We start from the raw sequence: 14,611 nt of genomic DNA, 5'->3' as shown, positions 1-14,611 counted from the left end.
CCAGGCACTCCCTTAGAGATAGGGTGAGGAGCTCGGCCATCCGTGAGGGGCTCGGAGTAGAGCCGCTGCTTCTCCACATTGAGAGGAGCCAGTTGAGGTGGCTCAGGCATCTATACCGGATGCCTCCTGGACGCCTTCCTCGGGAGGTGTTCCAGGCACGTCCCACCGGGAGGAGGCCCAGGGGAAGGCCCAGGACACGCTGGAGGGACTATGTCTCTCGGCGGCCTGGGAACGCCTTGGGCTCCCCCTGGAGGAGCTGGAGGAGGTGTCAGGGGAGAGGGATGACTGGGCGTCTCTGCTGAGTCTGCTGCCTCCGCGACCCAGTCCCGGATAAAGCGGAAGACGACGAGTATGAGTACAAGTATATATATATATATATATATATATATGTATGATTTAAAAACCGCTTGCACATATTTAAATTTGGCAAAAGAAAAGTTAGACATTGGAGCAGACAAAGTCATTTGTCCCAGTGTAGTTTAGATCAAAGTTAGTCTTAGTTTCCTTTTTGGGCAAGTTTTCCTGCCTGACATCAGAGCCTAGATGGTGCCCCTTGCTGTGAATGACCTGAATGTACTGGTAAGTGCTGCTGTTTTGTTGATCACTGCTGGAGGCCACAGAAGAGTCCGATTCAGTCAGAGGAGTCTCAAACTGTCCCCTTAACTTGGGCTTCAAATGCGACCCCATGTGTCTTGTTCTGGTGGGGGACTGACATTGTTTCCCTGGAGAATGAACATGATGCCTTTGCATTTGAAGAGGGTCAGTTTCTCTTATGCCCGCTTGAGTCGGAGAATATAGGTTGAAATCTCCCCAGTCAATTTGTTCTTTACCATCATTCTCTTCATTAACTTCTTGCATCTCAAATCTTGCTGTCTGGCTTTCTCTAAAGCTTTCTAATCTTTTACCAATGTAGAAGTGTGCTTGTTGGTGGTGGTCAGACAATGAACGGGGCCGATGGGTTTTGCCTAATGCCGTCCTTTTTCTGCCTTTTGCATTTTCTTCCTCCTCTTCCTTGATGAGCTGCTGTGATGTGTGGGAGCGGTGGAGATGTGGTTGGTGATGAATGGTGCGAGGTGTGGATTGTTTTATGTTGCATGGGTATAGCTCGAGGATCTCTGTGGGCCCCTCCATGAGATAGTGCCGTGGGATTTGTGTGGCTGAACACCGCATCTTCTTACGGGGCCTGTGCTCACTGACAATCATATAGCGGGTAGTGTGACCGTGGCGCCCCCCATAATTTTGTGCAGCAAGGATACCAGGAGCCTCAACAGGTTGTGAGGAACGTATAGTCTTCCTGTACAAGGGTTCAGTATGGATGGTGTTGGACAAGTCAGATGGTGGATTATATGTCATGTGGTGGCAGGACTTGGATCTGCAGGAACCACTTGGGCCACCCATAAAATGTCGGGACCTATAAGCAGAAAAAAAACAACAATATTAATCAGCTTGTGCAATGATCATGTTGTACTTGCTTTTTGTGGGGACTGCATGTTTTTGCAAAAAAACTAACAATCATGACAAACTGGGAAGGATGAAATATTTTGTGTTACAGAATCACAAGAATAATAGGTCACCCCAGCAGCTTTATTTTTAGTTCCTATATACCTCAGGTAAAAAATAATTAAATGAATTAAAATTCAATTCCAGGCTAGCATGCCAAACTTGATAGACTCATTGCTTTCATGTTGGTCATAAAAAAAACTTTTTCTTATTTTGCATTATGTTGAAATCAAATACTCAGCACTTCCAAACCATCTTTGCCATTTTTTTGCTTTTAGTGTACCAAATGTTTGTATGCAAACCTGTTATCAACTGCATACTAGCCAGTTTCTGGTGAGCTGTGTTGTTGGGCGTGTGCGCCCAGGAACAGATGGAAGCAGAGCGGCTTAACCCAGACTTAAGTTAGCATTAAACCTAGGGTTGCCAACTCCTTGATAAATAAATAAGGGACACCTCCTGGTAGGGCTGCACTGTCTGCACCTCTACTGGCCTGGTGATTTTTTTCACCCTTTTTCTTTGTGTGAAATGACTTTGACTCGAACCCAAGTTTAATTCAATGCATGTTTTTGACTGATACAAATATCCATGGAAAAATAATTATACAGCAATTTATAAAATAATTTATTCTTTTTGCAAAATAAAATTACTAGACAAAAACAAATATCCTTCTAAAATAAATAAACCACTATTGAAAAGACCTCAGTCCTGCTTAACTTAAAACAATATAAAAAAGCATAACAGTATAATGCAAAACATTTTCATAATAGTGCAATTTAGTGCAAACAAAAAGTCTGTAGAAAAGTTGTAAACATAAACACTTGTGCCTTAAAGGCCATGACTGTACAGGTGTAGTGAAAAAAATATTGAACTAGTGAACTAAAAACTGCTGTGCTGAATTATGTAGAAACAACCTATTTTTTCCATTTATATTTCATTTGAGCTCTTGCTGCTGCAAGGAGTTGTTTGCTTTTCAGGACTACAGAGTAAAACTCTGAGCAGGACATTTCATTAATTAGACTGACAATTAGCTAACTTCTCATTAATTCTGTAGAACATTTGTTCCTCACATCAGTCCACTTATTTTTCATGATGGAGAAAATATTTTCCACAAACCCACTAAAAGAAGGGATGCTGAGGACAAAGGGTACAATAGCCTGGATGTTGGGGATGTCAGCTGCATGAAGAACTTGCATCCACCTCTCTGCTGTTCCACTGGACTGACACTTCGCCTTTTCCCGAGAGACTGTAGTGAGGCACTCTAGTCTGTCTATCTATCTATCTATCTATCTATCTATCTATCTATCTATCTATCTATCTATCTATCTATCTATCTATCTATCTATCTATCTATCTATCTATCTATCTATCTATCTATCTATCTATCTATCTATCTATCTATCTGTCTGTCTGTCTGTCTGTCTGTCTGTCTGTCTGTCTGTCTGTCTGTCTGTCTGTCTGTCTGTCTGTCTGTCTGTCTGTCTGTCTGTCTGTCTGTCTATCATGAGAGCACAGTTGTAAAAAAGTGGGACAACTTCGCCGAAACACGTTGTTTGAGTTTTCACGGTGTCCGTAGATCTCCTGCGGCGGAAGCACAGTGTGCTGGTTACGAGCGCTGAACAGACACGGGCCTTTTTTGTCACGTAAGCGGCGAAGAGACGCTGGGGAAACCGTACCTGATGGGAAAACGCGAATTGACGTAACACCTGTATCTATCCTTAGCAACGGTACCTGCTGGCCAATGAGATGAGTCGAAATATTCTGTCAGCTCATTGGTCACAGAGCAGGATATGGCTGGTAATGAATTTACCGTAATGTTAAATATAAAGCACCCCATCATTTATTAATTCTATTGACATTTTAATGAAGATTTTTGATCCACCTAATAATACGGGACTACGTGCGTCCCGTTTCAGCTCAATACGGGACGCGTACTTTTTATTCTAAATACGGGACGATTCCGTTTTTCAAGGGACGGTTGGCAACTCTAGTTAAACCTGAATGCTGGCTCAGAATGGGCTAATTGCAAGCTAGCGCTAATCACTTATTCTCCCAGCAAAACATGAGGTGGACTGTCACTAATGAGGATCATTAGAGTCATGATGAGGGACTTTCAACTGAGCTACAGGTAAAGTGAAATGGCCTGGTCATGATAGAAAACAGTAGAAACCCTCTCTGTGAGCTTCTAGCTGGATCTGCATCATGATGTGAAAATGTCTGGTTGTTTACCTTAGTCAAAATCAAATCATTTAATCTTAAAGTTACTAAACGCATTAAAAGGTCCTTCAGATCACCACATTGCATCTCATTGCTGCAGCCGGTCCTATAGTCCATTTTACATGTAGACAGAAACAGGTGATGCTCAGTACACCAGGAAAATATCTCCTGGTGCCAGAAAGACATAGAAAGAGCAAACGTAAGGCTCCCTCGTCTCTTTCATATCTCTTTCATACAGCTCTGGGTTATGTAACCCAGAGCTGTATGTTTAGAATTAATGAGAAATAAATCATAGTTAATAACAGGTAGACCATTAATTAGTTAGTTTTATTTTTCTGAATAATCCATGTAATATGTAATGTTATATAAAGTAAACTCATTAAACAAGGATACAGTTTTACTCAATGTAATACATACATACCACTTTATGTATACATTTATTAATAACTGTAATATTAGTACTGATAACAAGACAAAAGATGAGAGTCCAAGAAAGGTCCACGATGAGGCTCCATGTTCTATATTAAATAATAATAATACATGTTTTCTCTACAGAAAGTGTTTAACAGTAAAGACTGAACTAATGGCTCACATGCTCAGTGGAGAACAACAGACTAAGTGGAATGAAGGGCTGGAAAGATGGCAGTAAAACAACAGGTTAATGAAAGGAGGAACATATTTTAATGAAAGGTCACAGCATAATTAACATAAATAAATGTGTTTTTAGCATCTTACCATTTCTTTAAAATCTAAGAAAATCAATTTTATAGCAGTTTTCTTTTTAGAAATGTAAGAAATTATGACAATGGAGCCTCAGGGATGGGAAAGAGTGAGAGTAAAATTTAAAAGAAGTAATTTTTATAGATGAGAAAATAAGCACATTTATTTGAGTCACAGGAAACATAGTTTCTCTGAGTTTAAGAACAACTTTAGTCAGACGGACTGAACAGAAAGGTTTTTCTAATTATCACAAAATGTGTCATTATCTGCTTCAGCCAAATGTTTTTTTTTTTTCATTAGTTGTAAACTGTTTCTATTTATCCTTTATGTCAACTACTAACCAAAAATTAAAACCAAGTCAAATTATTGTAATGCTTTTAGTTTGATTCACCATAATTTACATTCAGTGAAAACCCAGCCAAGACACAGAGCTGCTACAACATGTCTTGTGTTACTTTAACTTTAAGTGACTTATAAACTGGGCTGCTGTCTGATGAAAATTAAACTATTTAGTGCCTGGGCTGTAGACCCCAATGGTTCAGACCCTACAAACGCCCCTGGTGGTGCCTCTACTTTATAAGTTCATTTGTTCCGTGATGGAGCTCTTAACTGGAATGATTCATTTGTGGAATCCATTTTCCTCATTGAAATGAATTGAAAAATAATTAATCCATTCCAGACCCCTGAAACACCACAAAGCAGCATTCATGAATATGAAGGTTCTCTAAAAATATAAAATATTTAGTTCTGTGATAGAAAAACGATTAAGTCAAAGTAAGCCTTTTATTAATTGCTGAGCTGATGTGGAACAAAAAAACAGCAGATTAATAAAAAGAAAAGAGGAAAGTTAAGTAAATCACAATAAAAGCCTCTAAATGAATTTCTAAAACAGGAACACCAAATTTCCCTAACTCCTTTTACAAGAGTAAATAATTCAATAAATAAATAACTAGGCAGAGAGCTTAACCCCCCCAATGCTAGACCCAAAGTTACACCCTTGGACCCGACCCTCCCGACTCGAGTAGCCCTACGGGATCGCGGATCCTGCGAGCCATTATCTGCCAGGAGAGGTACGTGCACAGTGCCCATCCCCCACCACGATGTCTAGCCACAAAGCGTGCATCTGTGGCTGAGTGCGCAAGGCCAACACGGACCGCCCTGCTGAAGGCTCACTCTGTTTGTTCGGTAAGCAAACTGCAGGGGGTCCAGCAGGGGGCCTGTGATGTCTTTCAGGTGCTTCAACACCAGCCGCTCAAAGGCTTTCATGATCACAGACGTCAGGGCTACAGGCCTGTAGTCATTTAATCCTAGGATGGTGGGTTTCTTGGGCACCGGGAGGATGGTGGATCGTTTGAGGCAGGAGGGGACCTCACATTTCTCCAGTGACTTTTTGAAGATCCTTGTGAAGATCGGAGCGAGTTGATTTGCACAGGCTTTCAGGCATGATGGGGAGACGTTATCAGGTCCTCCAGCTTTCTTTGTTTTCATGCGCTGAAAGAGCCTATTTACATCTTCCTCAGAGATCTTTAGTGCAGGCAGAGGACCTGAAGGTGGGGGGTTGGTTGCTTTATGGGAGGAATTTGTTCCTGAATGGGATGTGGAGAGGATGATTTGAGGTGTGAATGGCTTCTTGTCATGTCTGCAGTAGAAGCCATTCAGACGGTTGGCCAGGAGATGACTCTGTTCAGGATGGGTGGAGGGGCTCCAATAGGCAGTCAGGTTTCTCAGACCGGTCCATACAGCTGAAGTGTCACCAGTAGAAAGGCTGTTCTTAAGCTTCTCACTGTAGCTTCTCTTAGCTGCTTTGATCTCTTTTGTTAGTTTGTTCCTGGCCTGCCTGTACCGCGCCCAATCTCCACTACTGTGAGATTCTTCCTTTTCCCTGCGCAGATTCCTGAAGTGTGGAATAAACCATGGCTTATTGTTCCCAAAGGTGCAGAAGGTCTTGGTCTGCACACACATGTCCTCACAGAAACTGATGTATGATGTCACCACATCAGTTAGTTGGTTTACGTCAGTGGCTGAGGTTTCAAAAACAGTCCAGTCTGTGCATTCAAAGCAGGCCTGTAGCATCTGCTTTGATTCCTCAGTCCACTTCTTAACAGTGTGAACCTTGGGTTTGGAAGCTCTTAGTCTCTGTCTGTAGGTTGGGATGAGGTGGATTAGAGAATGATCCGAAAAACCCAGAGCAGCCCTGGTAACAGCATGATATGAGTCCTTTAAGGCTATGTAACAATGGTCTAGTGTGTTTTTGTCTCTGGTGGGACACTTAATATGCTGTCTGTATTTGGGGAGTTCATTGGAGAGGTTTGCTCTGTTAAAATCTCCCAGTATTATGATGAAAGAGTCAGGGTATTTTTTCTCCAGGTCTGTAATCAGCTCAGCAAGATGTTTTTCCGCGGCAGAAGTGCAGCCATGCGGTGGAAAATATGAGCCGATTATTATAAACGAGGAAAACTCTCGGTGAATAAAACGGTTTACAGATTATGGAAAATGACTCCAGATCCGGGCTGCATATTTTTCCCAGCACTTTTACGTCTCTGCACCAACCTTCATTTATATAAAAGCAGATTCCGCCTCCTCGCCTCTTCCCCGATAGCTCCGCGCTGTGATCCGCTCTGAGCAGCTGGAAGTCCGACATCAGCAGTGCGCGGTCCAGGATGTTTTCACTCAGCTATGTCTCGGTAAAGCAGAGAACCGCTGATCCGCGGAGGTCCGTGTTTTTACCGGTGAGAAGAAGCAGCTCGTCCATCTTGTTGTTTAGAGAGCGGACATTTGCCAGGTGGATTGAAGGCAGTGGTGTGCGAAGTCCTCTTTTGCGGAGCTTTACCAGCGCGCCAGCACGCTTTCCCCTTCGACGCTTTCGGCGCAGAATCCCGTATAGAGCCGCAGCTCCGCTTGCCAGGAGCTCAGTGAACCTCGGATCAATGAAAGATGGTGAAAAAATCCCAAGAGAGGACTTTCTGATGTTGAGAAGTTCCTCTCTACTGAATGAGACCACAGGATTGTGGCCCGACACCACAGAACTGTGGCTCGAAAAACATAAAAACACGCAAAATACAAAAACAAAGAGAGAGCGAAGCTCCGAGGCTGCCATCGTCGGCGCCATCTTGGTGACAAGATATATATATATATATACAGGTCCTTCTCAAAATATTAGCATATTGTGATAAAGTTCATTATTTTCCATAATGTAATGATGAAAATTTAACATTCATATATTTTAGATTCATTGCACACTAACTGAAATATTTCAGATCTTTTATTGTCTTAATACGGATGATTTTGGCATACAGCTCATGAAAACCCAAAATTCCTATCTCACAAAATTAGCATATCATTAAAAGGGTCTCTAAACGAGCTATGAACCTAATCATCTGAATCAACGAGTTAACTCTAAACACCTGCAAAAGATTCCTGAGGCCTTTAAAACTCCCAGCCTGGTTCATCACTCAAAACCCCAATCATGGGTAAGACTGCCGACCTGACTGCTGTCCAGAAGGCCACTATTGACACCCTCAAGCAAGAGGGTAAGACACAGAAAGACATTTCTGAACGAATAGGCTGTTCCCAGAGTGCTGTATCAAGGCACCTCAGTGGGAAGTCTGTGGGAAGGAAAAAGTGTGGCAGAAAACGCTGCACAACGAGAAGAGTTGACCGGACCCTGAGGAAGATTGTGGAGAAGGGCCGATTCCAGACCTTGGGGGACCTGCAGAAGCAGTGGACTGAGTTTGGAGTAGAAACATCCAGAGCCACCGTGCACAGGCGTGTGCAGGAAATGGGCTACAGGTGCCGCATTCCCCAGGTCAAGCCACTTTTGAACCAGAAACAGCGGCAGAAGCGCCTGACCTGGGCTACAGAGAAGCAGCACTGGACTGTTGCTCAGTGGTCCAAAGTACTTTTTTCGGATGAAAGCAAATTCTGCATGTCATTCGGAAATCAAGATGCCAGAGTCTGGAGGAAGACTGGGGAGAAGGAAATGCCAAAATGCCAGAAGTCCAGTGTCAAGTACCCACAGTCAGTGATGGTCTGGGGTGCCGTGTCAGCTGCTGGTGTTGGTCCACTGTGTTTTATCAAGGGCAGGGTCAATGCAGCTAGCTATCCGGAGATTTTGGAGCACTTCATGCTTCCATCTGCTGAAAAGCTTTATGGAGATGAAGATTTCATTTTTCAGCACGACCTGGCACCTGCTCACAGTGCCAAAACCACTGGTAAATGGTTTACTGACCATGGTATCACTGTGCTTAATTGGCCTGCCAACTCTTCTGACCTGAACCCCATAGAGAATCTGTGGGATATTGTGAAGAGAACGTTGAGAGACTCAAGACCCAACACTCTGGATGAGCTAAAGGCCGCTATCGAAGGATCCTGGGCCTCCATAAGACCTCAGCAGTGCCACAGGCTGATTGCCTCCATGCCACGCCGCATTGAAGCAGTCATTTCTGCCAAAGGATTCCCGACCAAGTATTGAGTGCATAACTGTACATGATTATTTGAAGGTTGACGTTTTTTGTATTAAAAACACTTTTCTTTTATTGGTCGGATGAAATATGCTAATTTTGTGAGATAGGAATTTTGGGTTTTCATGAGCTGTATGCCACAATCATCCGTATTAAGACAATAAAAGACCTGAAATATTTCAGTTAGTGTGTAATGAATCTAAAATATATGAACGTAAAATTTTCATCATGACATTATGGAAAATAATGAACTTTATCACAATATGCTAATATTTTGAGAAGGACCTGTATACACATATGTCAGTGGCGATTGCTCTAAGATTGCAAGGGAAGCTCAGCTTCCCCTAAAATGTCAAAAAATAAGTGATGCAATATATAGTGTTGTGTGTTCATGTCATTGACTAAATATGCGCTACAACGCGCTCAACTTTTGTTCAGAATCAGCTTCTTATCACTGGTAACGACGCGGCTTTCCTCTCACTCATTCCCACAGCTTCACAGTGCTTTAAACAGTGAGTTCAATAGCGAAGCAAAAATGCTGGGCTTTGTCCCGCCCATCGGACGCTCATCGTCTCTGGGGGTCTATGGGCAGTGGGCTGGCCTTGGCTGGCCCAGCCCCTTAGCTTCTGCATGATGATTGGATGATCTGTCTGAGGCTGAATCCCTTTTTGTTTGACAGCGAAATGAGCGAATCAGTGATCTTGAAACTGAGCTTACCCTCCTTGAAAGACCAGCATCCGCCACTGATATATGTCCATTTATTGCTTTTAGTAATTTGCAGTCAATGGGGAGTTAGCTCCACCTGCTTGCTGCTGATAATAGGGAAACTATTTTACATGCTTTGTGTGGGACTGCACTGCATTTCATCCCACCCCAACATTTGTTATGTTTTCCTGCATTTTAATTGATTTTAATTTATTAAGTGCAAGTTCATACAAGTTCATGCAAGAACTACCACTGTCCATATAATATTTGCATTGAAATATTGCCAGGATGTTTTGAAAAAGATCCACCAATTATTAATTCTAGGGCATTTGTTTGGAGGATACTGGAATGAAAGATATTATTGTGTAGTTAAGTGTTTCTCTGCACTGTAACCCTTTGCAGGAATTCAGAAAATAATAAACGGAGAATCAAACTATACTGCTGCGACCTTTTAAATGATATAAAGATGAGGCACCAAGCTGGCTCTCTGGCTGTGCAAAAAGAACAGTTTGTGTGCCTCTAATGGTGCATTCACACCGAACGCGGTTTCTGCGAATATTTCGCCTCATTTGTGTGCTTTTGCCCGCTTGACATTCCGCATTAACTCCGCATTGGCATTTGGCAACAAGCGGCAACGCTTCGCTGCGTCATCAAATAAGAGGATCTTCCATCTGCTGCTCGCTGGTTTCAACTGAACATGGCGGACATGGATTTCACTGACCTAATTACGGTGTTTCACCTGTGGAGAGCCGAAAAAAGCCGTCGACGTCCCTGGGTTCACGAGATTCTTCAGGGACGGGAACAGTTCAGAGAGTACCACCACTTACTCCAGGAGCTGCGTCTGGATGACGGTCGATTTCAGCGGTACTTCCGTCTATCCAGGACCCAGTTTGAAGATCTGCTGTCCCGCAGTGGGAGACGAATCGGCCTCCGGGACACCAACTACCGGCACTATATCCCTGCTGCTGAACGCCTGTCCATCTGTCTTCGGTGAGTAAATAAATCTCAGCTCAATAAAAAAACAGCAGATTTTTAATGTTCACATCTCCTAAATATAAGAAATTTGTGCCTAAACATATGGACGAGGACCGCCAAAATACACCGGGCAAGAGCTGATATGACAATGTAGCTTGGTAGCCATAAGTACTGATGTATTTTAGATAACGGCTGATTGGCGACCTAGAAATCAGGCTTGCTGACATATACATCGAAAATTAAATACTGATGAATAAAATATAATTTCCTACATGAACAGTACTTTTCCTTGAGCAACTGAACAACCTTCATGCTGAAAAGAGGGCTATAGTTTTTAGTTAGCCACTATATTTAATACATCATATAATGGCCTACACTCTCCAACTTAAATGAATTGCTGCAATTGGTGCCAAGTAATTGAATTGAGTTTACCCAACTTAATTTATCCTCGGTGCAAAATTCTAAATTAAATACGTTCATGTTCAACATTGAAACTTATTATTTCCATTGTTTTGTATAAAAACTGATATTATACATATGTGTCTTCATGAAGAAACCTCACTAACTAGTACATTTTTTTCAGGTTTGTTATTAGATCTATCACACACTTTCTGTAGAGAGAACTGTTTTATAAAGTCTGATTGAGATGTTTTTTATTTTTTCTATTTACTTTTAGATACCTTGCCACAGGGGACTCCTACAGGACAATAGCAAACAGTGTTCGTGTGGGAGTCTCCACTGTCTGCAGCATTGTCCCTCAGGTGGTGGCTGCCATCTGGGACTCCCTGGTGGAGGAGTTCATGGCAGTGCCCTCCACCGAAGACTGGAGGTCCATTGCTGAGGATTTCCTGCACAGGTGGAACTTCCCTCTGTGGTGTGGCGCTGTGACGGCAAGCACGTCCAGATGTCTGCACCCCCCAACTCCGGATCCCAATTCTTTAACTACCAGGGGGATTTCTCAATTGTCCTCCTGGCAGTTGTGGACACAGGATATTGGTTCCTTGTCATTGATGTTGGGGGTATGGTTGGACCAGTGACGGCGGCATTCTGGCCATCTCTGCCTTCTGTCAGGCTCTGCAGGCTGTCACACTCCATTTGCCCCCTGACCAGCACCTGCCTGGAGCTGAGCAAAGAGGTCCCCAGCCCCATGTCTTCGTGGCTGACGAGGCATTCCCCCTGAGGAGGAACATGATGCGGCCCTTCCCCGGACGCGGCCGTCTGTCCCTCGAGGAGCGGGTTTTTAATTACCGCCTCTCCCGGGCCCGCCTTGTGGTGGAGGACTCCTTCGGCATCCTGACCTCACAGTGGAGGTGGTATCGCCATGTTGTTGAGGTACGCACTGAAGTTGTGGAGCTGTGTGTGAAGGCAACATGTGTGCTTCACAACTTCATGCGTGCTTCAGCTGGTGATGAGCCACCTGCTGTGAGGGGTCCAGCAGCTGCACAGCTGCCACTGCATGATTTGGGTCGGGTAGCTGCCAACAACTCTTCAACAGAGGCACGGCGTGTCAGGGATACCCTCAAAGAATACTTCATGGTGGAGGGAGCAGTACCATGGCAGCCCACAGCATGATTGAACAGTCCTTTTCAGGACTAAATTAAAACAGCTTTTTTCAAAGCCACCCACAAACCTTAAGCAAACCTTCCTTCATCTTATGTGTACATGAATGCTTCTGTATATGTGATGTTTGCAGATTTGTTTCCCTTCTTTCTCTGCAGGGACTACTCCGGAACTTAATGCACATCCTGACAATTAAAGATCCTCTATTGTGTCTCCCTTTGGCTACTGTTTATTATAACATTTATTCTAATATTTATTATATTATAATAATATTACTATCTCTCTCTCTATATATATATATATATAACTTAAATGTAATATATATTTTATTGATATTATAGTTTCTGTATTATTTTCCTAGGTCGTTAAGAGTACAATGCATTTCAGAAATGATAGGAGCAACAATATTTGCTAGAAACAAAATTTATTGCAATACAATAACTATTTACATAAGTGCCTGAGTTGTGTGACTCAACACTGAGGGAGACAAGTATAGAAGGACCTTGCACTGAAAAGAGGAATGGAGTGGCATGGAGAGAAGGAACGTGAGGAAGTTTAGGTTCATCCCTGGAGAAACTGCCACATGCATAAAAATGTCACATTATTCGGGGTCCACGTGGTCCAAATTTAGCACAACTGTGCTATGTTCAAAAATCATCTGCATTAATTTGAACTTTATTAAGTCCTGTTTCTCTAGAGGCAGTCTTTCCAGGAATGGAGCTAAACCCAGGAGGAAGTGTTCCATGGAGGAGTAGACCCACGGGAGTGGAGGTGATGGTGACCGGTTCTGGAGAGCTTCTAGAAGCGCCCGTTCCACCTCAGATGGCTCCTCCCGGGGTCACACTCTCCTCCTCCTCCTTCCTGCAAGATTACATAGTTCTTAAATTAGATACCACACTGAGCTATAGTGTTGGTGTGCAGGTCTACTCCTGTATACGTTGACATATACACACCTACGGGAGGTTGTGCAGCAGCAGAGGATGAAGGAGCAGAGTCGGAGACAGATGAGGGGGGGGGGGGGGGGGGGGGGTGAAGTGCGGTTGTAGCCTGTCTGCGGTTGCCATTTCACGGATAAATCGTGATAATGTCTTATTCTTATTATGCTTTTATGAGTTTTACTTTTATAAGTTATACAGAATATTTTCCCCTTTTAAAAATTAGCCCAACGACAGACAGGGTACAGCTTCACGTTAGCAAGTGACAAGTTTTACCTGCTACTCCAGTCTCCTCACTGACTTTTCTCCAGGCCAGGTCCTTCCTGTACTTGTCTCTGTAGTAGTATTTAGTTGAGTCATACAACTCTGGCTTGCCGCACACCGCCACTATGATTTTGTCCTCCATCTTCACTGACAACTGCTTCTTCTCCGCTGCGGTCTTTCACCCTTCGTCTCAGTCACATCTAGTCCCTGATTGGTTGATGCGACGCGAATTTAGGAAACAATTCTGATTTTTCAACTCGTCCATCGCTCTCGCTCCACTCCCACTTCGCTTGGCGCGCCTTCCGCGCCGCACCGCTCCGCTCCTGAACGCGCCTTTACATAGGGATAACATGTAAATAGGCCGCTCCTTTCACAGAAACCGCGTTCGGTGTGAACGCACCATAAGGGTGGCCCTGGTGATTTGTAAAAATATTTCTGTGTTTTTTGTTTTCAACAAAATAAAATTCTGACTTTTCACCTTCTTCAGTGTGAGATTATGCCATTGCATTAAAAGCTGAATTTATTTCATGGCAGTTTACACATTCTTTACAGGGTGCAAATAATTTTAAACAGAGCTGATTATACAAATGTGCCTTTCTCTGAATAACAACTAAGTTTTGAAAACTAGTACTTCTCACTTCTAAATGTCTAGCCTGAAGGAAATCCTATAATACCTGAGTGAGATTGTACAATGTGTTTTGCAAAAGTATTCATACCTCTTGAACTTTAATATTACAACTGCACGCCACACTTTTCAAATTTGTATCCCTTAAAATTGTGCAAAAGTCTATCACATAAAATCCCAAGGAAATCCATCAACGTTTGTGTGTATAATGTGAAATAATCAAGAGGTATGAACAGTCTAAAACTGTACACTGCCTTGCACTTCGTTCTTAGCTAATTAACCAAATATTTAATGAGACAAATTATAAAAATCCAATTCTTGCATAATCACCATACAAGGTTACCCTAATCTTTGTTAAACTGCTTGATACCTGTTAGGTAAGTGTTCCACCTGGCGTTTGGGTAGTATGACCATGGCTGGACTTCTGACAGATCCAGACACATGTCCTCCTTTCAGATCAGCTCTAGAAGCTGATTCGGTGATGGTATGGATGCTGTTACTATGTTGAACAGGAGACTCAAAATTAGTTACGCTGCCATTTGGCCTGGGAGATGGGGTGTGTATGGAAGCTTTCTGGCTTGTGATGTCACTCTCCTGCTGATCCGGCTTTTTGTCAGCGGAGGCTTCAGTAGCTTGCAGCCTTGCTGTGGGAG

General features: G+C 43.1%; 1 protein-coding gene across 1 annotated transcript in view; it reads right to left on the bottom strand.

Moving 5' to 3' along the window:
- Positions 1 to 269: 269 nt before the first annotated feature.
- Positions 270 to 14,611, bottom strand: part of LOC124866730 (transmembrane channel-like protein 3) — a 146,244-nt gene continuing 131,902 nt past the window's right edge. The window contains exons 23-24 of the mRNA XM_047362652.1: positions 14,329 to 14,602; positions 270 to 1,411 (exon numbers count right to left, since the gene is read on the bottom strand). Coding sequence (XP_047218608.1) covers positions 439 to 1,411; positions 14,329 to 14,602 — 1,247 coding nt within the window. The 3' untranslated portion in view covers positions 270 to 438. The remainder of the gene's footprint in view (positions 1,412 to 14,328; positions 14,603 to 14,611) is intronic.

This window comes from Girardinichthys multiradiatus, chromosome 4 (assembly GCF_021462225.1).
Source record: "Girardinichthys multiradiatus isolate DD_20200921_A chromosome 4, DD_fGirMul_XY1, whole genome shotgun sequence".
Classification (NCBI taxonomy): domain Eukaryota; kingdom Metazoa; phylum Chordata; class Actinopteri; order Cyprinodontiformes; family Goodeidae; genus Girardinichthys; species Girardinichthys multiradiatus.
Note: the sequence above shows the minus strand (reverse complement) of the source record. Positions and strands in the feature narration are given on the sequence as shown.